Source organism: Schistocerca nitens, chromosome 2 (assembly GCF_023898315.1).
Source record: "Schistocerca nitens isolate TAMUIC-IGC-003100 chromosome 2, iqSchNite1.1, whole genome shotgun sequence".
Classification (NCBI taxonomy): Eukaryota; Metazoa; Arthropoda; class Insecta; order Orthoptera; family Acrididae; genus Schistocerca; species Schistocerca nitens.
In genome coordinates, this window is record NC_064615.1 from 1,048,423,669 (window position 1) to 1,048,451,173 (window position 27,505).

A 27,505-nucleotide genomic window follows, 5' to 3' on the forward strand; every position below is an offset into this window, starting at 1 on the left:
GAATTTCTTCGTCAGACAATCCATCGAGGGAGCGTGTATAAACGACTCCACGCGAGGAATTTAAAGTACGGTGCGGTTCCACCCGGACAGGGAAGGTGTGTAGTAGTGAGGTACGCAGCAATTTTTGTGCCTGGAGGGCACTGACTGTTTCTAACAACAGGGTGCCATTCCGTAATCTGGAACAAGACTTCACAGGACCTGCAATTGCGTCGACACCTTTCTGAATAATGAAAGGGTTGACCGTGGAGAAGTCGTGACCTTCATCAGACCGAGAAACAACAAGGAACTGTGGCAACGATGGAAGAACTGACTGTGGCTGGGACTCAGTGAACTTACGTTTGTGAGCAGACATAGTGGAAGGTGAGGAAACCATTGCGGAAGAATCCCCCATGATTACCAGTGTCTCCGATGGCACGCTCCTCCCTTGTGGGGGCCCTCTCTGAGGGCACTCCCGCCTTAGGTGATTGTTCACACCTCAGGTCACACCTCCCGACAAACGGACGGAGGGACCAATCGGCACTTTCGGAAGGTATCAGCTCGGGTAATCAACCCTCCCTGGGCTTGGCCGTTACCAGGGGGTACGTACGTGTCCTACCTGTCTACCCGGAGCGGGGAATTACGCGTTACCCTGTCACCGGCTACGCATGGAAGTGCGTGGGTCGGCCTTCAGACACGCACAGGGAGGAAGAAAGAGAAAGGGAAAGGAAAGAAGAGAGGTCTCGAACGCCGCAGCGGAGAAAAGGGTAAAGAGAAGAGGTAAGGAAAAGAGAAGGACAAAGGAAGGATGAAGACATACAAGCAAGGAAGGCGAAGAATGCGGTACATTTACAAGCGTCCGTCTCCGGACGTAGGCACAAACCATACTCCCACCAGAGGGGGAGAAAGGGAAGGAAAGAGCCAGAGGTGAGGGGGGGGGGGGGCGGCAAGATGGGGGATGGGGAGGATGCGGAAAGCGAAGGTATGCAGCCCGGAAAGGGAGGAAGGCCACATTAGCTCGGGGTCCCGTGCTCGCTACGCACATATCCACAAAAGAGTTGTGGACCCCCTGGGGGGGGGGGGGTATATACCAGTCTGTGTTAACAGCAGAAGTTGTTCTTTCAAATATACTATGATGATGAACTTTAGGAATGATGAAATGGCAAAGAGCCTGTTATGTATAACTGGAATGGCAGGTCTGTGCAGTGTAAATATTCTGAAGAGATACAAATACCTGCCCATAATTTAGCAACATAATTTGCCACACTAGCAAAAAATATGTATATTGTCAAGTGTATTGTTGTACTGAAAGCACTTTGATTTCTGTGTTCAAATACAGACACCCCCACACCATATTGAAGGGTTGGTGACATAGCATCTCAGAATAAAGATTTTTAAGTTATTGCAATGCTTTATGTTTAAAAAAATTTTAACATCGTCAGGACGTAGAGTAGCTTTTGTTCTTTCACTGACTAAATTTAATAAATCTGAAGTTAATGTGCTGCCCCCTGCCCAAATGAAATATGTGATACCAATAAATATAATTTGTAGATTCATGTTCATTTTCCACACAATGACTGAAAACCAATAAAATACAACAAAATGAAGAATATGACCAAAATATAAGCCACCAGAAAGTAAAACACTAAAACTGGCAGAAAGTAACACCAAAACTGGCAGAGTGTAACACCAAAACTGGCAGAATGTAACACCAAAATTGGCAAAAATAGGCTCAAAATTGGCAAAAGATGGGAAAAAAATAGCACAAAGTAGTACCAAAATTGTAAAAAAAGATAACAATTTCCGGTTCCTATTTAACCTTAGGAATATCAACATACCATATACACTCGAATAATCCGTGACCCCAGTTTTGAGGAAGAGGGGGAAAAAAATATTTTTCTCTTTAATTTGTTTCAAAAAAAGAGAGAGAAAGAAAGAAAAGAAAAGAAAGAAAGAAAGAAAGTTCCAACATTATGATGTGTTCAAAAGTATGCATAATAACCACTGGTTTGAAGCAACGCTGCTGTACAGGTTGATACATCATTAAAATGCAACCGATTCATGGCGTGCAGCTGGCCAGCTGGCGGGCAGGCGGCCAGCAGCATGCAGCTGGCCGGCTGGCCCATTATACGGGCGGGCGGTTGGGGAACATTATCACTGCCAGCCGGGACTCTACACGTACCTACAATATCAAAAAAATAAATGTGAATTATCTTGTTTAAGAATTTGTTAATACGGTATGTGCAATAAAATATTTTAGTCAATACTAGTACGTTTCCTCTCTTACCACTCTATTCATCACTTTCATTGTCATCTACATCTACATCTACATTTATACTCCGCAAGCCACCCACCAGTGTGTGGTGGAGGGCACTTTATGTGCCACTGTCATTACCTCCCTTTTCTGTTCCAGTCGCGTATGGTTCGCGGGAAGAACGACTGTCTGAAAGCCTCCATGCGCGCTCGAATCTCTCTAATTTTACATTCGTGATCTCCTCGCGAGGTATAAGTACGGGGAAGCAATATATTCGATACCGCATCCAGAAACACACCCTCTCGAAACCTGGCGAGCAAGCTACACCGCGATGCAGAGCGCCTCTCTTGCAGAGTCTGCCACTTGGGTTTGCTAAACATCTCCGGAACGCTATCACGGTTACCAAATAGCCCTGTGACGAAACGTGCCGCTCTTCTTTGGATCTTCTCTATCTCCTCCGTCAACCCGATCTGGTACGGATCCTACACTGTTGAGCAATACTCAAGTATAGGTCGAACGAGTGTTTTGTAAGCCACCTCCTTTGTTGATGGACTACATTTTCTAAGGACTCTCCCAATGAATCTCAACCTGGTACCCGCCTTACCAACAATTAATTTTATATGATCATTCCACTTTAAATCGTTCCACACGCATACTCCCAGATATTTTACACAAGTAAGTGCTACCAGTGTTTGTTCCGCTATCATATAATCATACAATAAAGGATCCTTCTTTCTATGTATTCGCAATACATTACATTTGTCTATGTTCAGGGTCAGTTGCCACTCCCTGCACCAAGTGCCTATCCGCTGCAGATCTTCCTGCATTTCCCTACAATTTTCTAATGCTGCAACTTCTCTGTATACTACAGCATCATCCGCGAAAAGCCGCATGGAACTTCCGACACTATCTACTAGGTCATTTATATATAATGTGAAAAGCAATGGTCCCGTAACACTCCCATGCCACGCCAGAGGTTACTTTAACGTCTGTAGACGTCTCTCCATTGATAACAACATGCTGTGTTGTGTTTGCTAAAAACTCTTCAATCCAGCCACACAGCTGGTCTGATATTCCGTAGGCTCTTACTTTGTTTATCAGGCGACAGTGCGGAACTGTATCGAACGCCTTCCGGAAGTCAAGGAAAATAGCATCTACCTGGGAGCCTGTATCTAATATTTTCTGGGTCTCATGAACAAATAAAGCGAGTTGGGTCTCACACGATCGCTGTTTCCGGAATCCATGTTGATTCCTACAGAGTATATTCTGGGTTTCCAAAATCGACATGATACGCGAGCAAAAAACATGTTCTAAAATTCTACAACAGATCGACGTCAGAGATGTATGTCTATAGTTTTGCCCATCTGCTCGACGACCCTTCTTGAATGGGACTACCTGTGCTCTTTTTCAATCATTTGGAACCTTCCGTTCCTCTAGAGACTTCCGGTACACGGCTGTCAGAAGGGGGGCAAGTTCTTTCGCGTACTCTGTGTAGAAACGAATTGGTATCCCGTCAGGTCCAGTGGACTTTCCTCTGTTGAGTGATTCCAGTTGCCTTTCTATTCCTTGGACACTTATTTCGATGTCAGCCATTTTCTCGTTTGTGCGAGGATTTAGAGAAGGAACTGCAGTGCGGTCTTCCTTTGTGAAACACCTTTGGAAAAAGGTGTTTAGTATTTCAGCTTTACGCGTGTCATCCTCTGTTTCAATGCCATCATCATCCTGGAGTATCTGGATATGCTGTTTCGAGCCAATTACTGATTTAACGTAAGACCAGAAATTCCTAGGATTTTCTGTTAAGTCGGTACATAGAATTTTACTTTCTCACTAGTGGGAGAATCATTGTCGTCTTCACCATCTTCCCATAGAGCGTCGTCCTCTGTTCCATCCAGTGAATTTTTTTGAAGGATTTTTCCACCAGTGGTTGCGGAGTGGAGTCCCATGCACTTTTCACCCATTCAAAAATCTGAGACAAATCTGGCCGTTTGATTTTTCCACTAGGAGTGAACTTATGAGTTCATCAGCCATCCATTGCGTATATCATTGTTTAAGTGCAGCTTTGAATGGTCGATTTATACAAACATCTAGTGGTTGTAGGATGGATGGGATGTTAGGCCTTCAGGGATAATGACCAAGTCAGTTTTCCCTTTTTGTACTTTGTCTCACACTTCCTTAGTTGTATGTACGCGGAAGCTGTCCAGGACCAACATGTTGTGCAAATTCAGTAACGCACCAGGATGACGTTGCCAAACATGTGTCACCCAGTCAATTAAGGTCATTGTCCATCCACCCTTTCGGTTTCGCTCTCACTAATACCGGTATGCCTTTTACTGATATTTTCGGAATAGTTTTCCTTTTGAATGGCATGTATGGTGGTAGCTTTCGTCCACTGCCAGTTACACACAACATCACTGTACATCTTTGTTTCTCACTGCCGCCAGTTCGTATCATGATGTTGGATTCTCCTTTCCTGTTCACCGTATTGTCGAGCGGCATCTCAAAATAGACTGGCATTTGATCTGCATTACCAATTTGCGATAATATATAGGACTGTTTACAGCACAGATTTATCAGATAACGATGAAAATTCACTATTTTTTTCCTCGTAATTGCCTGGAAGCCGCTGAGCGATAGTAGTTTTCCTCCGAAATCCTAAATCATTTCGGTTGAAAGATCTTGATAGCCAGCCCCGGCTAGCTTTGAAACTGGTAATGCCTAGTTCTTTGGCTAAAGACAATGCTCTAAGTTGGCACATTTCACTCACCACCGCGTATCCGTATTGTCGCTTCTCATCTACATAATCGCAGAGCCTTTGCTCGAGGTCCGGATGCTTCGCTTTTGGTCCGCGAAATGCCAGGCGATTACTATTAGTTTCTTGAAGCTGCGGTTTATTTTTTTGCCAGTTTGATTACAACTCTCACTCACGTCGTACTTTCTTCCTGCTGCACGGTTTCCAATATTCTCGGCTTCTTCAATAATTTTCACTTTTTCTTTAGCAGTGTACAATCGATAATGAGAACTTGTAGCTATAATTAACAAGTTTGAAGACGTTAATACTTCACTCCTAACGTGCTACTGATGCGTCACAGACTGAAGCCACAACAATGCAATAGTAAAATGGGATGTATTGTTGGAAGCGGAGCAGCACCAACAATGTTTCGAATTATCTGCGCACCTCAGTTTTTCGTCCTAAAATTCAGGAAAAACATGCGCGGATTATTCGAGTATATACGGTATTTCTCATGACATTCATTCATTACACTTTATGTGCATATGAGAACAACATACAGACGTCTCACTCACTACCTTACCCCTGACAGGTGCTGCATTCTGTTGTCAATTTCTAGAATTATTCCGAAAGACATATTGGCAAATGTAACAGCCGCTGCCACAAATAGCTGAGCCAGTATGATTGCACCGACATATTTTCATGTGTGTAATCTTTAGATTCTGCATGTTGCTGTAATTCTTCTGCTAATATGTCATGGAGGCTGAGTGAGCAAGAAATTTGGAAGCTCAAGAGGAAGAAATTGCTCAATTAATCACCCCACACTTTTTTTCTGGAAGGACAATTATATTTTTATTATTATTAAGCCGAGCAAGGTGGCGCACGGTTAGCACACTGGTATCACATTCCAGAGGATGATAGTTCAAACCCACGCCTGGCCACCCTGATTTAGGTTTTCCGTCATTTCCCTAAATCACTTCAGGCAAATGCAGGGATGGTTCCTTTGAAAGGGCACAGCTGACTTCCTTCCCCAATGGGACTGATGTTGGTCCCTCCCCCAAATAAACCAACTAACCAACAAACCAATCACTATCATTTTAAAATTTGAACTCCATCGAAGAGCTAAAGTAAATTTAAAAAATAAGTATTGTAGCCTACTCCTTAGTACGAATTATTCGTGAAGATACAGCAATTTTATTCACATGATACACATTTGATATGTGGCAGTTAACACTTTAAATAACTGGCAAAAATGACAGATTTCCTAGGCCCGATATTCTTATAAGTGGCCAGTCTCCAAAGTGTTAAGCTTCTACCAAAAATTATTTGTGATTTTTTGTAATTCAGTTTTTGTTGTAAAATTATACCTGTTGCATCATCACAGTATGAACTGTAATGCAGAAACAAAAAGAAGCGAAAGTATCAGCTACCCAAAGATAGAGGTGCCCCATGAGGAATAGTGATACATTAAAGCTAAACAAGTGATTCAGTGGTTCAAGTTCCAGTTCAACACATGATAAACATGATATGTGGAGACATAAACGTTAGAGGAATCGATCTTTTTAAAACTATCATCTCCCAAAGTAACGATTGTGATATAATTCTGAGCTCTAATAACAGATTTAGAACAATACCATTCCTATTTGGATTATATTAAGAATAATGAAATGTGTCGTCAAAGTACAAAGTCAGCTACTTTTTCTCAAATATGTTTTATCATTCTTGGAATAAAATGTCTGTGTAAATTTTCATGCTTTGTACCCAAACCTCTCCACTGAATAGGTTTAACACTTTCAAACCAATTGGTACAGAATATAATACTACCAATGAACAACCCTTATGCCAAAGAAATGAAACACATTCACTTACTAAAATGGATGAGGAATCTTCCATAGCCTTGCCTTTGGTACTGTGGCATTGTCATTATGCACGATACATTGTACTTCTGCTGACAATGCTTTTCCTTTGAGAAGTAACCTACAAGGTGGCATCCCTGAAATCAATGTAACTTACATCAAAAATTTTAATTCTGTTACAAATTTACATACCTTACACTAATGTGAACATGGGAACTGTGAGAGGAATATGGGGGGGGGGGGGGGGGGTGTTTGGAGATAAGAATGGTATCGTCAATAAATTAATATGGACCACCTGAAAATAAGTCTTGGATTAGTACAAATTTATATAAATAGAAACCACACACTATGAGTACCCCTGTATGGTGCATAAACTGCAAAGAGATATTTTCATAACGCACAGTAGTCAACCTTGAAAAGATGATGATGATCAAATAGCAAATAGGTCAACCAAGCCCCCCTCATCCCGCTTGCCAAAGAAGCCTTGCATCTTATTTTCACATTTCAAAGACAGCCATACCTAAGATAATTCCTGCAGATTGTCAAGCTTTGGTTGAAGGATTCATGGATTATGCAAATGTAATTCAGTTACATTAATAGCACTGAAACATATATTTAACTGATCATATATTTATTTTTGCTTTCTTATTAAAATTGATTCAAATAATCATTTTCAATAAATAAAATGCCTTCAGCATCAATATCACTAATTTTTGAATGACTGTGACAGGAGTCTGCAGTTTATGATCCCCTTGCCACATCCACATTTTTTACTGCCTGCTGCCTGCTACAAACGTTCATTTCTGCCTCACAGAAGGAGTTGCATTTATTTATTTATTTTTTATCCGTCGTCACCATCCTCGTCTTAGGTGGCAGCTCACTTCAATTTGCTGAAACATCATCATCTAAAGTCAAGATAAAAATCCAGTTGTCACTGTTATTCTGCTGTGGTACTGAGAAATGAGGAACTTAATTTTTTTTAATCTACATTACTGCTGCTGGTGCCACGCAACACAGCATTTTTTGTAGGAAATCAAGCTTCAGTCTAATATTTTTCTTATTGTGACTTCAAACATCTCAGAGGCACTCCTGTGCCTCATACACAGAGGTGACAAAAGTCATGGGATATTGCCTAATATTGTGTCAGACCACCTTTTGGCTGGCATAGTGCAGCAACTCAACGTGGCATGGGGTCAACAAGTTGTTAGCTGTCCCCTGCAGAAATATTGAGCCATGCAGCCTCTATAGTCATCCTTAACTGCAAGTGTTGTCAGTGCTGGGTCTTGTGCACAAACTGACCTCTCAATTATATCCCATAAATCGACAGGATTCAAGTCGGGCAATTTGGGTGGCCAAATCATTCACTCTAATACTTAAGGATGTTCTTCAAAGCAATTGCATGAGGCTTGGTGACATGGTAAATTGTCAGCCAGAGAAATTCCATTGTGGTTTGTGAACATGAAGTTGTGCAAAAGAAGAATATAAGAATAGTTCTTTAAACGTTTCGTAGACACTGTCAACATTTTTTTTATGATCTGTTTTTGAGAATTTTTTGCCATTTCAGTTGAGCATGCTCCTTTGTATGTGAAGATGGAACTGATCTTTCTGTAAAGTAATTCACATTTAAAAGACAAATTCTTTTATGTTAAAACTATCCAGGAGTTCTACGTTGTTTTCTGTGTGAAGAGTTTCTGTTTCTTCATAAGGAGGTTGCAAATGTAATACACTGCATCAATCAACGCACATGCACAAAAGGATTTTTTGGATTATGAATTAGATATGTCACCATTTTGTGGCAATAAGGACAAAAATCTGCAATATTGTCAATAATTAAATAATACTGAAAACTGCACAATGTTACAATTTCCCCCCCTTTCCCCTTTCCTGCTCGGACATGTGGCAAGATTTTGGGGAAGTGTGCACTAGTGTGACGGAGCTTTGCATCCATACAGAATTCTTGGCCATTCCTGCAGCATGACGGACAAAACAAATTAGACCAGGTGTGGACATACAATCATTGCAAATGAAACATGTGAGAGTAAGCTATTATCTAGGGGGGGATTACGGAGACTGGGGGTGAAGACCATGGGGGATGTTTGCCTCAGCAGTGACGGTTCACAAATTTTATTATGTACTCAGTAATTGAAAAAATAACTGTGACTAGATGGGGTCTTTTTGAATTCTAAGACATTGTTTAACAAGTGCATGACTACAGCATATTGTCTTCTCAAAAGTTATGGGAAATAATATGAAGAGAGGGAGGAGGGAAGGTGGGACCAGTAGTTATAGACATCTTCAGACAAACAAAAAGCAATTGCTTATTTTAATTAGCCACTTAACTATGACAGGAGGTACATATTAAAAACTACAAGGTGTACAACTTTGCTTCTGCCGTTAGCTGATAGGTGGCGACAATGTTAAGTAGCAGTTGAAAGAGACAGATCGCAGACATCAGGCAATTAGCTTTTACCTCGGTCAACATAACCTCATACAAACATTAGTCGATTTGTGTCTGCATCATAAAGTTGTTCTTGATTGAAAATGTCAGTTTGCGAGCCTAGTTCTAGTCATTTGCAGGAGGTATTACTGTTTCGTTTCAATATGAAGAAAACAGTGGCTGAGTCTCATCGAATGTTCTCAAGTACATATGGTAAGGATGCTATTAGTGAAAGAACGTGTCGTGAGTGGTTTCAATGCTTCAATAACGGTGATTTTAATGTCATAGACCAGCATAGTGGTGGAAGAGAGAATGTTTTCAAAGAATTGGAGACATTGCTGAGTGAAGACTCGTGTCAAACTTAAGAAGAATTGGCATGATTAGTGGGAGTGACACAGTGTTTCAAAACGTCTCAAGACTATGGGCACGATTCAGAATGAAGGAACTTGGGTCCCATGTGAGCTGAAACCAAGAGACATTGAACGGCATTTGTGAACAGCTGCTTCAGAGGCAAAAACAGAAGGTATTTCGGCATCGCATTGTGACCGGGGACAAAAAATGGGTTCATTACAATAACCCTAAACACAAAAAATCATGGGGACATCCCAGCTGTGCTTCCACGTCGATGGCCAAACCGAATATTCACGGCGTCGTGTACTATGAGGTGTTAAAACGAAGTGAAACAATCACAGGTGCTCATTATCAAACACAATTAATGCATTTGAGCAGATCATTAAAAGACAAAATTGCCGCAATACAGCGAGAGGCATGATAAAGTGATTTTGCAGCACGGCAACGCTCGACCCCATGTTGCATGAGGTCAAAACGTACTTGGAAACGTTACAATGGGAAGTCCTATACCATCCGCCGTATTCTCCAGAAATTTCTCCCTCTGACTATCACCTGTTTAGATCAAAGGCGCATGGCCTGGCCGACCAACACTTCCGATCTCATGAAGAAGTCGCAAATTGGATCGATTCGTGGATCAGTTCAAAAGATGAACAATTTTTTTGACACTGGATTCGTACACTGACCAAAAGATGGGAGAAAGTAGTGGCCAGCAATGAAAATACTTTGAATGATACATGTGTAGGCAATTTGTTTCATTAAAACCTCAAATGTTGGGGAAAAAACAGCAGAAGCAAAGTTGTACACCTCGTACATGACAATAACTTTTTACTGTCATAATGGAAAAACTATCAACGTCTAATGAGGTTATTATAGTTCTGGAGCAAAGGGGTTATCTTCCATCATTGTACCTATTTCGAAGAGGATGGGTAAAAAATTTAATAAACCTTAAAATTCAAAGTCTCTGCCAAAATTATTTTTACTTGATCACCAAGATTTCGAATTTCATGATCACCAAGATCATTTTTTCATGATTTATTTAGATATCAAAGTTTTGAATCTCCTTCTGAAGGTTAAGTTGATTTCATTTCACTGAAATGTTAGTTCAACTAATTATTTACCATTTAAACTTTTCCAGTCCACTTTGTTTTTCTTCCAAACTACTTCCATCAATATTCTCACTTTTATAATGCTCTCATTCTATTTAATGGAAATAATATTATCTTCTACGGCTACTCTCCCCCATCTCTTTCAAAAATAAGCAACGCAAATGTACATATATTTGGATTTCTTTGACAATTTTCATCAATATATTGCAGTACTGTGTAAGTTCTTCAAGAGCATTACTCATTCTGGCTGTTCCGTAGTAGCAAGTTTTCGTTATGGAGGACCAATAATGTCTTTAATGATTTAAGAATTTCTTGCTATCAATTTTATTTTTTATTGTTTTCACATCTGGATGCAAACTTAATTTATTATATGTTGAAATTAGTGCTGGCGCTTAGCTTATTGTAGACACCAACCATAGTAATATTTTTTTCAGCACTCATGTCAGTTGCATTGTCATCAATTAGCCAGACTCTTTTCTCCCAGCAATCTGCACTTTTAGACACAACAAATGTATCAGACATGTGTAACTGTGTGCTACAGCCTGATAGTTAAACAAACTCAGACCTCCCAATGGACTAACACTTGTGTGAAAATATTATCTGTTATTGTTGTCATGTGTTACTTAGTTTGATGCAACTCTCCGTGTCAGTCTATCCCACCCATGTCTCATCATTTCTGCACGACTACTGCAACCATCATCTATTTGAACCTTATTCAGTCAAGTCTTCCTCTTCCTTGACAATTCCCCATCCTCCTGCAAACGCTTACCTCAGTTCAAACTAACTATTTCTTGATGTCTCAGGGTGTGTCCTATCAACTGATCCCTTTCTTTGGTCAATTTACGTCATGGACTACTTTCCTCCCCATTTCTATTCAGTACATCCTGATTAGTTATCTGATCTACCCATCAAATCTTCTGGCCTCTCCCCCCCCCCCCCCCCCCACACACACACTTTTTTTCCTGCAGGGGCAGGGGGGGGTGAGGGGTGGGGTGGCACACAACCTGCTATTGCCTTTATGTTTACGTACATACATATTACACTTTCACATAATACAATAAACACTTTCAAAAAGGACTTCCTAACATCTGAATTTATATCTTATAACAATCTTTCTTCCTTTTTTCACCAGAAAAACCTTTCTTCCTTATTGTGAATTTGCATTTGCACCCTCTTTGCCTCATCTTTTGTCAGTCATTTTGTTTCCCAAATAACAAAACTTCTCTAATACTTTTGTGTGCTAACGTTTCCTTCAGCATCACTTGATTCAGTCCCACTACATTCCATTATTACAATGTCATTGGCAAACCTCAAGGTTTTTATTTCCTTTCCTGAATTTTAATTCAATTTCCAAATTTCTTCTTAGTTTCCTTTAATGCTTGTTTGATGTACAGTTTGAATAACACTGGGAAGAGGCTACAACACTTCTCAACTATCCTTCCTTTTCAAGTCCTCTGATTCTTAACTTCAGTACACTTTCTGTAGATTTATAAACCGTCTCTCACTCCTTGTAATGTATACCCACACACTTACGTGCTTGGCAGAGGTTTCATAGAACTGTATTCAGAAAATTTCTACTGCTCCACTCTTAAATAGCATGTGGGAAGAAAAAACACCTAAATCTATCGACGCAAACTCGGATTTCTCTTACTTCACCTTTTGTAGGTCGGAGGCAACAAACTATTTTTGCATTTGTAGAAAGTTGATGATTTCCTAATTTACAAGTGCCATAATAGTGGTTTTCCATTCCTCTACACATCTTCTTATGTAAACTGTTGGTCAAGACTTCCTTCAGAAGTTTAACTTTCTTCAGAATCCAAGCTTATCTGCACCCCAGTCAGCTTCCACAAGCCAGTCCATCTTTAATTCCAGATTGTATCTTGCAACCATGACAAAGTAAACTGATGGTTTTGTAACACATTTGTCAACACCAACCTTCTTTGGTATTAAGGTCATTACATTCTCCTGTATCGTCTGCGGGTATTTTACTTACTCCTTTTACCCAAAATATCACGTGGAACAGTTTTATCGTGGTTAAGCCTCCTAAAGATCTTAATAATTCTGAAGGAATGTCATATACTCTAGGTGCCTTATTTCAAGTACTGTCTTCCAGCACTCAGTCAAATTCTGTTTGCTTTATCACACCCCCACTTCACATTTATTTACTTGTGTCCAGACACTGCTATATCCTGCAGAGTTGACTACTTGAGGTCATGAAACGCAGACCTACCAGTTTAAAACAAGGTAGTGAATATTTTACTGTCAGCAGGGAAACACTAACAACATAGTGTGTTGGTCAGGAGAGCTCAGTGACTTTGAATATGGATTAGTCACCGGACATCAACTGAGCACCGAATACATCACAGACCTTTCAATCCTTCTACAGCAGTCCAGGTTGGCTGTTGGCAATGTGAATGTGAAGTGAAAACATGAAGGATAAACCACAGCTAAACTAAGACCAAATAGACCGCCTCATGTACTGATTTACAACAACCACTGAGCATTACGGAGAGTGGGGGGGAGGGGGGGGGGACCTGTATAAACTCAGTGGAAGGAATCACAAGAGTTCCAAAGTGCTATTTGCAGTCCAGCTACCCACAATGACTGCACATATGAAGTTAAGAAGAATGGTCGAGCAGCTTCTCATAAGCCACACATTCTGTATTCAATGCAAAGTGACACTTTAGGCACTGTAAAGACCAATGCCACTGTACAGTGGATGACAGGAAATGAGTGATTTGGAGTGATGAATCACAGGATACCCTGTGCCAATGCAACGGAATGGTTTGGGTTTGGCGAATGCCTGGAGAACATTACCTGCAGTCATGTTAGTGCCAACAGTGAAGTATAGAGACAGTGGTGGTACAATATGGGGGTGTCTTTTGGGGTTAGGGTGTAGCCCCACATTGCACGTAAGAAAACATTAAATGTGGAAGGATATGAACACATTTTACAGCATTGTGTACTGAGTACAGTAGAGACACAGTTGGATGACGACGGCTGTATCAGAATCAGAATGTACTCTGTCATAAAGCAGCATCTGTGAGGCAATGGTTTGTGAACAATAACACAACATTAACATTCCTTAAACAGTCTGGCCTGGCCGTATCCTCAAACTGAACCAGTGGATCTCCTTTTGGATGAGTCAGAATGCTAACTTCAACCAAGACCACAGCACTGCTTTCTCCGGTTTCAGCTCTCTAGGAAAAATAGGCTGCTTTTCTCCACAGACATTCACTGAAAGTGTCCCCAGCAGAGTGCACGTCATCATAAATGCAAAGAATGGGTGCACGTCATATTAATATCAACTAATAGGAGTCCAAATATTTTTGATCAGATGGTTTATCATGTTCCATTTTTATCAATTTCTATTGGTGCACTTTTATATTTTCTGCTTCCATCAATTAAATTTAATACCTCGTATGTTATCACCACCACCACCACCACTTGTCAGTCATCTTAGTCGTCTTGTGCTAGTTTTAATTTATCCAATTCCCATATCCCTCCTTTCCTAGCTTTCTGAAATTCTTCAGATTTATTTTGCTTTTCAGATGTGGCTGGAGTCCACATTTGGTCCTGGAAATGTTTTGCAGTTTAAAATGTGGTTTCAAAACCCCTTAATGCCCATTTACATTATATCTGAAACCTTCCAGTGTGTCTCTGTCTCTTCCAAGTGAACATCATTCTTTCACCATTCTTAAACCGAGACATGTTGAAGTCTGATGACAGTCTTATACAACGAGAACCAATTAATATTTTAGAACAACTACAATTATGTGCTCTTCATTATCCACCACAGCTGGTTAGGAGTCTGCGAGGTCTTGTATGAAGGATGAAACAAAAACTCCAGGCTGGAGTTGGGAAAGAAGTATGAAGTACATATTGTTTTGTCCACTAAGAGGACTTTGTGCAGAAAGTCTGAAATATAGCAGTATCATGAAGTCATAGAGAAGAGTATGAATTTTGTCAAATTCCACAATGCCAATGCCTCTCTCACTAATGTAACTAGACAATTACATAACTTAGAGATATGTCTACTGGCTATTAATAGCGGTAAGAAAATTAGTGTAACTGTGGAAAAGTCCTCTATTTGAAATGTGACTTTGTACAGCAACTGTAACTCCCCCCTCCAAAAGTATCTAACTGGTTCAGTTATCTCCAGACAAGTATTTCACAGTTCACAAATAAATTTGCAATAATGTCAAGAGTACTAGACGATATATTAGGGGAGCAGCTGGTCGCTGTCTTCTACCACACAATATTTCACCTGGACACCTGCCAAACATCGTCACTTGAGGACTGACATTGGCTATCCACATTGCACAAATAATCAGCTCATAATAGCATTTTGCGGATCCACTATGATGGTATCAATACAATCAACAGCACTGCCAACAGGCAGCAACCACAATGGTGGAAATGCTTAATGACTAAGACAATGTGGGCTGCTGCTTCCCATGACTCTCATTGTACTTTGTTGTCTTCACCCAGGGCAAACTGTGAAAATAATAGGATCCCACATGTTAACCAACTGATAGGCACTGCCTGGTTAATGAGCCTTTTTGCTATACATATTTCCACAGACTTAAGTAATTGTGACAGTATGTTTGGTGAGGAATCTTTTTTAATAAAACAGCAGCTATTGATTCACTACTGAGTTAAATCCCTTTATATCCACAATTTGCTTTCAGCAAAGACAAAATAGTGCACCAAGCATCATGACGAACAGTGACCCATTGTATATAACAGTTTTGTATTTCCACTACAGATAATGCTAACTTATTGGCAGGTGGTTGGTCCTACTGTTATGATCATGATATGTACACAGTTTTCTTCCAACTCTGTGAAGATAGAACGCAGTTTATGACTGGCGGTGTGCAGAGAGGTGGTGTAACAAGTAAGAGGTTCCTGAGGTCACTGACAGCGGAGTTCACGAAGTGAATGGCTTACCCAAAAATGAATACAGCAAAGTTGTTTAAATTGTATACTAACAGTTTTGGTAGTAATTCAGGCAAGGTGAAATTCTACTGATCAATGGAACATACTTAATGCTTCAGTCAACTAGCAAGACTTGAGTGGAAGGTGTCAAGCCATGGTACACATTGGCAGTCTTGTGTCAGTAGATGGCTCCACGTGATATGGTTGTGGTGACACCTCATGCTGGAGCAAGCTGCAGCTAAAGTATGCTGCCTGAGCACAGCTAAAGTATGCTGCCTGAGCACCTCTAACCTGTTCTCCATATCGATACTCGAGCTGGGAGGAGAATCCAAATGACTTTTGGATACTCAACACCTCTCCTTTAATCGGTACGTAGAGCCAGGAATGACCCAGCCTGTGCCAACTTTGTCAAGGAAGGGAAGGTGCCAGAAAACCCACCAAAGGTTCCTACAAAAGATCATTGATGTGATCGGCCAAGTTTGATATCTGTGTGGGCAGAGGGACTGCCGACCAATCAGTGGGGCACAGCTTGGTCCTGCCTGTTGGACAGCAGATGCTAGAAATTTAGGAGATGATAAAAACAATTAGGCCTTAGCATCTGTCAAGTGTGTGATGAGGGTTCCTTGGTATTGGTGGGACCCAAATGTAGTCTAGGCGTTGGAACTGCTTCCACTTGCATCAGCTTCCATCATTGGCCATTGTCGACAATGAACCCAAGGGCAGAGGCTGCAGCAGTAGCAGGCATGTTTTCATAGATCTTGCACAGTTGTTGGCAGAAGGGAAGGGAGAGAGACAGCTCTTTTTGTGACCAGATCTGATTGTAATGTCTTATTAGGTGCTCCTGGCTGGCCACAATCTCCTGCTGCTGATACCTTGGATCCACCTGTCATTCAAGTCAAAAGTATGGTCCTCGAGTTGAGAGCTGCATGGTAATAGGTGGTTATGTGGCTGTATGCATGCACACACCAAGTTGGGCACAGCAGGTCAAGGGAGTGGGGTCTGTGTGTCTATGAAGTTTGAGTTATGGCCAACTACAGGGCGGTGGACTGGTAGGTGGCGAGGACACTCAGAGTCAGCCATCATTATTATTTCCGGAATCTGCTCAGCTTCTGAACTGGATGCAAGGTGGGAAGGGGCTGGGATCAGGTGCTCAATGCCACTGCACTGACAAAAATCCTGAAACACAGATGATGCAAACTAGGAGGCTGTTGTCGGAGACCAGGGTGGAATGGGCTGCCTCTATTGCAAGTATGATGAATAGGGTAGCTGTGGTGGTGGTGGTGGTGGTAGCCATCCTTGCCACATTGGGAAAGTTGAAGAGGGCATCAACAATGAGCAACCACAATGCTACTAGGAACAGCAAAGAAAAATTAACATGCACTCTCTGCCAGAGGTGGTCCGGGCCAAAGGTTGAAATACTATGGTGGAGCTGATCGAGCCCAGAATCACCTGCAGCCAACAATATGACACCATCAGTGACATTATGCTTGTCGTAATGAAAAATAGGTGCCCTTAGGTACATGGTCTAGCCAACCCCACTGTACAGCAGACAACACCTTGCACAGTAGCAAGTCATGTCCTGTTTCTGGCGCCACTTCATGCTCTGTAATCTGAAATTCATTGCAGGTGTGTGTCCGATTGGTCTCTGAGGCAGAACAAAGCCCTTTGTGCCTGTCAAACTCTGCAAACAGGAAAGTGCATCTGTATTAGAGAACTGCTGATAATGGATCTTGTCTGTCTACTTACTCAGGCACAAAACCCGCCATCGTAGTCACTGAACCATCTTGTCAAAAAGATTTGGATAGATACAGAATAGAAAAATGTGATGCTTGTGGCTGGTGATCAGGTGAAACTTAGTGCCACAATGATATTTGTGAGACTTCCTGATGCAATATATTATGGCCAGTGCCTCTTTCTCAGTTTGCTAATAATTCGTTTATGCCCCAATGAATATTTTAAATACACATAAAATAGGTTGTACTGAGCTATCAACATATTTGTGGGACAACACAGCACCACTGCCACAAACTGATATGTCAGCGGAGATGGAACACTGCTAAACAATGGGTCGATTTATAGCACTTTTTAAGTTGCACTAAAGATTCCCAGCACACCTCTGACCACATGAATTTGACACTTTTTCTGACAATTATCAAGCAGACAGAAAATCTGGGTCGCATTGGGAATTACTTTCTCATAATACTGACTTTGCCTTGCCCAGGAAAGACTGAAGTTCTCCAAGTTTCTTAGGAGCTGATAAGTTAGCAATTGCATCCACATGATCCTGTGCAGATGTGTGGCCTCCTTTACATAACACATGTTCCATATACATGTATACTGAAGGTAGAGGAGGGAGAAAGGAAAGGAAAGGAAATGGATTACTGATGTCAGTTGCATTGGACATTACACAGATTCTGCTGCGACAAGTGATGATTCAAATCTAGGATCTCCTGCTTAGTAGGCAGGTGCATGAACCACTGCGCCATCCAGGATACAGTGCTATTGCAACTGTGTAGACACGCCTCACAGCCAACCCACATTCTCAACGAGTGGCACCTATCCGCAGTCCCTGTCCATTTCCTCCATACCCACTGCTCTCAGATTGCCACAGGAAGTCTGACGTGTTTGTGTATCCCCACTGAAGAGGGTGAATCCATTACTTGTCCATGTAATGTCCAATGCAGCTGACATCAGTAATCCCTTATTCCCCCCCCCCCCCCCCCTTGCAATATACACAGCTGTGGATTCCACATGGTGTCTGTTCTTGCAGATATGCCTGTAAGATCAGACACCATGCATTCATATAGTTGATTCACCCAGACAGGCATTGGATACACCTTCTTCAGTGCAGATGCACAACCTAATTCTGAACCGTCTTTGCATTTCAAGGTGTGTGTTAACATGTAGTTGCAAATTTCATTAGCACAATTGGGGTAATAACAATATTGTTTTTTAGTCAAGCAATGGAAAATGGAGGATGGAATGTAACAATATGATGAAAAGGAAAGTAGCTACTCACCATATAGTGAAGATGCTGCGTCGCAGATGGGGGGGGGGGGGGGGGGGCTGGCACAAATTAGCTGTTGGCCAATATGGCCTTCGTCTCACACACACACACACACACACACACACACACACACACGCACACACACAAGACTGCAGTCTCTGGCAACTGAAGCCACTGTTATCGGTGACAAAATGTGTTCGTGTCCATCTATAAAATATAATTTTGCATTCGAGAGAAATCCAGAGTCGACAACACTATGTACGGGGAAAAACAAGTGTCTATATGCACTCATATTTTTCTTATCTTGTATGCTGGTGGCAGCAGAATCATTCTGCAGTCAGCTGCAAATGTCTATTCTCTAAATTTTGTGAATAGTGTTTCCTGGAAAGAACTTAAGTCTTCCCTCTATGATCCCCATTTCAATTCACATAGCACCTCCTTGACAGTCTTATGTTGATCAAAGCTACTAGTAACAAAAATCTAGCAACACTCCTGGTGCCACAGTCACCATCCAGGATGACATACTGGGTTCTATCGCTTACGAGGTCTCTCAGCTGTTCAGATGCCTGTGTACCTATTCTGTATGCTCTGACCTTCATAAACAGCCTACAGTGGCACACAGGCAAGAAAAGGGCAAACAGAGTTTTATCAAAACTAGACATAATTGTCTGAATGGGAATTCCGCGATCGTTCATTAATAAAATATGGCGTTTCAGTCTTCGATCGCTATACTTTATTTTCAATTACCGGTTTCGGGCTAGCTGCCCATCTTCAGATCTGTTAGACAAAGTTAAAAATGTAATTAATAAAAGAGATACAGTTAGTGATAAAAACAGTTTTGCCACAGCTACACTTTCTAAATCTGTGGTGATTTGTGGACAGAATCTTTACTGTCAGAATAGCATTTATTATATTCAACTTTAGTATGTTCGAGAATTCTGCAGAATACTGATGTTAAGGATATGGGTCTATAAATTTGTGAGTCACCTGTGTCTTTTTCCAATCCCTTGAGACTTTGTGCTGGGTGAGAGATTCACAATAAATGCAAGCTGGTATTGGGCTAATGCCTCTCTATACAACTGGGATTTCATCTGGACCTTAGTGACACATTTGATTTCAACTCTTTCAGTTGCTTCTCAATGCTGGGGGTGCCTCTTTTATATATCCTCCTTAAGGGAGCCTGTGTGAAAGTCAAAAGTAGTACGCATGTATAATCCTCCTGTACATACATTTTTTTAAAGATGAAATTTAAGACTGCAGCTTTCAATTTAGAGTCTTCTATTGCCACACCAGGCTAGTTGATAAGTAAATGGATAGAAGCCTTTCACCTACACAGTGGATTTACGTACGACATACTTTTCTCAGGTTCTTGGCAAGATCCTTCATGAAAGTATGACAGTGGAAGCAGTTTTATCTTTCCTGCATCAGTGTTTTTTTTTATAAACACGTGAATTTCTACTAACTTTGGCCTGTTGACATTTCCCCTTTCTCTTGCAACATGGGAGTGCAACAGTCTCTGCTTCTTCACAATTTGTGAATTTTGTTATGAAACCACAGTGAAACTTTCTGTCCTTAATTAAATTACTTGGCACATACTTCTCCACAGCATGATTTGCAATCAGTTTAAACTTTGCTAATAATTCCTCTGCATCCACCATATTACAACTAAATTATGTCCATTCACTATCTAAGAGGGACGCTAACAACTGCTTATAAGCTGCTTCTGGCATACACAGCCTTCCTTCAAAATATGTTATCTGGTAGCCTATATATAACTTATTTTAACTGGTGGCCTATGCATTTCCCATGGCTGCTGCCTCCCAAATTGTCTTTGTGATTGATAAAAGAATCTGCCTCTCTCTCATTCTCATTTACACACTTACTCCCTCTGTGTGTGCATGTGTTTTATTTCTGTGACTTTTTTAATTACTTTTTATAGCTAAAATGGTGTTCCTACCTTTTTGTCATTTTTGGTTAACACATAAAACAGAAATGGCTCCACATCATAGTAAAGAGTTTTGTGATCCAGGAACAGCTTTGCCAAGAGACAGAGGTTTTGACAGTAGATTTTGTTCACATTTCCATCCACCTGTGGAAGAAAAGGAAATTTATTGACACTTCAGATTTCATCACAAAATCTACAACATTAACAATAAACTAAAACATTTTTACCTATACACGAAATAATGACAAAAGTTACTAAGCCCAGAATATAATAGGACACTGAAACAATAAGGAGAACAATAAATTAATTCCAAAGCGGAAAACATGGCTTTATCATAAATGTGTGTGCCATTGTTCTACTCTCATCTCCCAACACTGTGGAAACACTCATGGTTTCAACCATTTGCTAGATTTAGCAAAGCAACTTCTATTAAGCAATACTGTCTATGAAATATAATCTGTTACAAGGCTATGAAATGTAACCTGTAACAAATTCGTCAGTTCCAATATAAAACAGATTTCTACCACGTAATACCATTATATATACTTTATGCACTTAACAATCACGCATTTTTTACGTTCTTGTCACTACTTCCAGCACAGAGTTAAATTTCTGAAATGAAGACAGCGACTTATTAAGGGGTTCAGTTGCATACTGCAGTGACAATAGAGACAGTAGAACTGATTTTTTGATTATGTTCCACTACACTTATAAATAACCCATCAATGAAAGTAAAGATACTTATACATTTATTACGTAACTGTTGGACTCAATGTGGCAGAAAAGAGGGGACTAGTCATTGCCATACTGATTTAAAAAGAGAGAACTGTAGAAATGGTGTTATTCCACTGCTCAATATAGTATGTAAAATATATTCAGAAATTATAGCCAGATATTACCTTTCTAGTGGAGTACATAGGTTTTCTCTAGAGTATCACCGAAATATTTATAGGATGTATGACAGAATTTAACCACGCTACAGAACTGTCTAAAGTAATAAAAGCATGTACAGACATTCAGAAATCGCCACTACTGGAAAACAATATTTTTACAAAGGAAGTAGATGAATAAGAAGGTGAAAAAGAAGATTGTACTATTTCCCCTACACTTTTTAATTTACACAGAAGTGACATCTTATGGCAATGTTTTGAAAGATTAGGAAGCACATGTACCATATTTACCAGAGTAGGAGGCAACCCAGAATATAAGGTGACCCACCGTCTTTTTTATGCGTCTCCTTGAGAAAAATTTATTTCAAACATATTCCAACTACTTAAAAATACAAACTGTTTTACTGACATCAAGTATGCGTCTAAAATGTTTATAACTACTTTAAACTTAGGCCATTTTGATAACACAAGAAGAAATAAAATAAAAGGAAATAAACAGTTTTACCTTCACTACCTTTTCGGTTACTGATCCTGTTGTCTGTGGTTTCACTATTTCTAATCATCACTTTCATCCTAATAGCACAGTTGTGAAATTTATATCTTCGTTGTCACAAATATTTCACCATTTCTTTCCAAATATGTTGCAATAGCTGAGGTTGTGATTATGGTGGAACCTGAGAATGCAGCTATTTTTTGCCAAATTCATACCGGACTTCATTTCTATACTGAGATGAGAATCTACAAGTTTATTGCTTCCAAACATATCGTCTGCCCGCAGCTCTCTCATTGGCTGTGCAGAACCAGTAGCTGACACACCCCCTTCCATTTTCGTGATACCTCACAGGGAGCATCGACAACATTGTTGGAGGATGGATACAAGTACCCCACTGGCTCCTACCTATACTTTCACTGTCTCCTGTTAAAATGTATAAGATTTTGGTGTATTGTCCAATTTTAAAGTTGACTCAAACATATTCAGGTAAACTGCAGTTTAAATGTCATAGATTATCATAAAAAGCCAAAGGACATGGAATAGGTTCCCATGGCTGTCAGCACCCTGTAATTTGCTGCCAGCTCATTATTCCCCTCCTGGCACTCATCCTAGTTCTCAGTGAAGCCTGTATCACTCCCCCCACCCCCTTCCAACACTTCTGTAATGCAGTGGTTGAGCAACTGTGAAACACAGACTGCAATGTCTTCTAGGCTGCAGATCATATGTAACACTAATGTCATAAATAAATCAATAAATGAAATATCACAATCAGGATTCAGTAAAATTCTCAAAACTACACTCAGCCCACAATCTAGCAATGTTTGTTGGCACTATCTCTACAATGTGTCTTGCCACCATAATTTAGTGTTACGTTAATAATTATAGTCAGTTTAACATAGGTTATTTCATTTTTAGACATTTAATTCCAGATTAATTTTGTTACTTGTTTCATCTGAATGTCACCAACTTGTTCTAAAACCGATTAAAAGATGGTAACTTTTTAGCAGGTATTCTAATATGTAAACAGCGACTGAATTTCCTATTTGCAAACTCATTTGCTCAATTATTAAAATACCTCACAATCAAATAAAATATTTGCTTGTGTTCATAATTTCCTGTGTTCCTGAAGGACAACATTTTCGTCTTTCAATGGTAAATTTATGAAAAAACACCATAAATGTTTTTATTCAGTAACCAAACATGTATCAGAACTTTTATTGCAAAACTGTTAAAAATACAACAAGAGTCTGTAAGAAGATAGTAAGAAATTCTATGTGATCCTGCATTTTACAAAATCATCGAATTTTAAGCAGAGCAATAGACTTTTGTGGAGGCTAGTTCATAGTTTCTCGCATATCCCTTGAATTAGCACCGCTCGAGTCTAATGTCTCATGGTTGTCAAGTGAGGTCAATACTGTACTGAGCACTTTGATGTATTGGGAAATCTCAAACCTGTTTGAGCACAAGTATTGTTTGCCATACTTAACCTTCCAAATTCTTTAAAATAAATTTGCACATAATCTCAGTAGCCCAAGCTTCATGTGTAAATACAAGATGATGCTCACAGCAATCTACCGAACAATGAAAAATAAACGAAGCGCTGGCAAGTCAATAGACACACAAACTAACACAAACAAACACACAAAATTCAAGCTTTCGCAACAAACTGTTGCCTCATCAAGAAAGAGGGAAGGAGAGGGAAAGACGAAAGGATGTGGGTTTTAAGGGAGAGGGTAAGGAGTCATTCCAATCCCGGGAGCGGAAAGACTTACCTTAGGGGGAAAAAAAGGACAGGTATACACTCGCGCACACACACACATATCCATCCACACATATACAGACACAAGCAGACGTCTTTAAATATGTCTGCTTGTGTCTGTATATGTGTGGATTGATATGTGTGTGTGTGTGTGTGCGCGCGAGTGTATACCTGTCCTTTTTTCCCCCTAAGGTAAGTCTTTCCGCTTCCGGGATTGGAATGACTCCTTACCCTCTCCCTTAAAACCCACATCCTTTTGTCTTTCCCTCTCCTTCCCTCTTTCCTGATGACGCAACAGTTTGTTGCGAAAGCTTGAATTTTGTGTGTTTGTTTGTGTTAGTTTGTGTGTCTATCGACCTGCCAGCGCTTCGTTTGGTAAGTCACAACATCTTTGGTTTTAGATATATTTTTCCCACGTGGAATGTTTCCCTCTATTATAAAAAATGAAAAACCATTAACATAAGCATCAATAGTTTAATATGCAAATACAGGGTGACCCTGTAGTTTTAAAATCACGAATTTGGGAAAAAACCTGGTCTTATAATCAAGTAAATATGGTACAACATGTGTAATACTTAATATATGGGTCCTTCATTCATTATTGATCAGGAAAATAACTCTACATAAGAGCCATGATGAAATTCACTTGATGGCTATAGCTCACTATTATAGTATAGTACAAGCAGACTAAATGTACAGTATTTACAGAACTTAAAACCTGTTAGCTAAAAACTACAGCAACAGAAAGGATAAACTCAACCCATTTTCTAGAATAAGGTACCTTATCATTTCATGAAGAAGTAGAAACTGGAAATAACAGATGTAATTGCTTTCAAAAATTACTGTAACAGAAAGACTGTGATGAAATGTTATACAGTTCCTACTCCATTGTACAGAAGTGAGTTATGATTTTCATTGACTTTACACGAACTTCTCGTATGTATCAACATGACCCAAGCCTTAAAAAACCTCAGCTAAGCTCTTCAACTATTTCTCATCAGGACTGGGAAGAATAATAGCCCTCCAATTTCTTCTACTTAAATAGCATTCTGTATCCTAACAACCTCCACCCTACACAGCTCCCAATCTAACACCACACAGGCAATTCTGCCACATTCGATCCAAGTATCAGTATTGTGACAACTTCGAGAAATGGCATTTGAAGCTGACTGCCAAATGATTCTACTGCAGCCAACATACACAGCACGTAAGGACCACAAAAATACGATAGATACGAGAAATTAGGGCTCATATGGAGGCATACAGTCAGTCATTTTTCCCCTCATGCTGTTTGTGAGTGGAACCAGAAAGGAAATGATGAGTAGTGGTACAGGGTACCCTCTGCCATGCACCGTATTGTGGCGTGCGGAGCGTATAAGTAGAGGTAGATATGTTCAGTTCCAAATGTCTATCCACCAGCCCCTACCAGTGACAGAAACATTCATTCCGTAACTCATATCAACAGGGCCACAGTATATACCAACAGTTCTGCGATTACCCTACAAATTGCATCTTCAACTGTGAACTTGACAATTCAATTGCTACACATGCTGCACACTACAGCACCAACTGGTCCAGTACCTCTGTCACCTCTACTTCCGTACCTATAACTCCCCCCTCCCACACATAGACCACCTCTGGTGGACCCCACCCCACATCCTGTAGCTTATGTTCTCTCTTCCTCTGCTGTCCACATCTTCCTCCCTTTATCCTAAAATGCCTCTCATACGTTAACACATACTAAATCGAGATATGGTCAGTCTTAAGTTCAGTTGATCTTCTAGACAAATAATTATACACTCTCCAGTCCCATTGACGTGACCATCTGTCAAACGCCAGAGCAACCACTTCTTGCAGTGCTTCACTGTGAGACGTGTAGGAAGAGGGCAATGACATTCTGGAAGTGTCTGATGAATGTGAAGCCATGCCAACTCCAGTGCCACAGCCAGCTTCACTAGGTTTCTCAGTCGAGGATCCATGCATGAAAAGTGGGGAGTTTGTGCCCAGGGGAGTATGGTAAACACGTCCTGGTGCTCTTCAAACCATGCACGTACACTGCGAGATGTGTGACATGTCGTATTGTCACACTGGCAGATCCCATCTTGCAGAGGTAAAAACATGCATGTAGGGGCGTATGTGGTCCCCAAGGATAGACACATACTTATACTTGTGTTGATCCATGGTGCCTTCCAGAATTACAAGATAACTAGGGGATGGCACAAAAGCATCCCACAGGCAATAATGTTGTTGCACAGTGTTTCTTTTCAGACATTTCATGCCATACATGCCAACAGTAGTCTGTCAAATGGAAAATACACACAATTTATTTGAAAGCACCACCTGTTTCCACTCAGTCGATGTCCAGTTGTAGTATTGGTGTGCAAATCCCAGACTTTGTCATCGATGAACCGAAGTCAGTATAGGTTCATGAACTAAGAGCCTACTGTGGAGACCCATATGCAGCAACATTTGATGACTGGTTGTTGGTAGCCTCTTGGTTCAGTTTCTCAAGACATGCACTTCTATTTGCCTGTACACATCACCGCAGTCATCAGTCGCCCTTGTCATTTATAGGCCACAGTGCACTACAGCTGCCTCGGTGCTGGTTTTGGATAGTGAAATTTTGTCAAGCACAGTACACCTTAACCAAGGCTACAAGACTACAAACTTAGCTGTTTTGGAAAAGCTTCCACTCTTGGCATGAAAGCCAATGATCATGCCCTAATGGATGTTGGGTAAATCGTTCCACTTCCAGATTACGATGACGACTGCACTTTTTCCTCATCTCCCTGACAAGTTTTATATGCCCTCCACTGCTTGTGTTGCCACCTGCTGTCTGTGAGTGGTTATTGCACACTGATGTCTAACATATGCAGTGGCCAGATTGATGTGACTGGAGCACATGTGTGTGAATGGAGATGGAAACACATGAGGAATTCATTCAAATAATTTCAAAAAGAAAGAACACTATTACCAAAGGGACAAAATGTCACATACCAAGTAATAAGAAAGGAGGGGTGACAGTATTTTAAATGAAGAGGTCTTATGAAGTACACAGTAACCTTTTCTGACTTCTCTCATTATTATATTTCCTCAATTGCCACAACAAGTTAACTACAGCAATTAACAAAAACAGCAGAGCATGTTCTTTTATATTATTTCTTCTCAATGAAATACCTCAAAAACAGAGAGATCTTTGTGACGGTAGATTTCTGTCGCTGGAGGATGTCTCCAAGTACACTTATCTTGATGCCTTTCCAACACAGCCTTGCTCTTTGTGTATTTAAGGCAAAACTCACACAGGAAGAGTTTTGGTAATCTAAAAACAACAAATAAGACATATGTAATATTGCAATACCATAATTCATCACAGTCAAATTTTGCAATAAAAAATGTTTTGTTATTGACCTTAAACATTAGCACACACACATCTACATTAACGTGAAGTGTGAAGCATACAGTTTCAATTGAAGTTCACATAAAAATTAATATGAAATTAATTAATGAACACCTAAGCACAGTTAATAATTACTGAAGATAATGCCCTAAATCTTAAATTGTGCATGACAAAGATCAAAACTAGTGTAAAAAGGGGGAACATTATTGTTTTTAGAGTCCCACTGGCAATGAGGTCACTAAAGACAGCACCATCTGAATACACCAAGTATGGGGAAGGATAACTGTCCAAGATACGATCCCATAATTTATGTTGATCCATCTAGGGAAATACTAGAGAAACTAAATCTGGATGATCAGAAGGAGGTT

General features: G+C 40.3%; 1 protein-coding gene across 1 annotated transcript in view; it reads right to left on the minus strand.

The window, feature by feature from the left end:
* Nucleotides 1–27,505, minus strand: part of LOC126237392 (histone acetyltransferase KAT6A-like) — a 295,463-nt gene that overhangs the window by 40,407 nt on the left and 227,551 nt on the right. Inside the window, exons 8-10 of the mRNA XM_049947479.1 lie at nt 26,918–27,059; nt 20,611–20,742; nt 6,828–6,951 (exon numbers count right to left, since the gene is read on the minus strand). Coding sequence (XP_049803436.1) covers nt 6,828–6,951; nt 20,611–20,742; nt 26,918–27,059 — 398 coding nt within the window. The remainder of the gene's footprint in view (nt 1–6,827; nt 6,952–20,610; nt 20,743–26,917; nt 27,060–27,505) is intronic.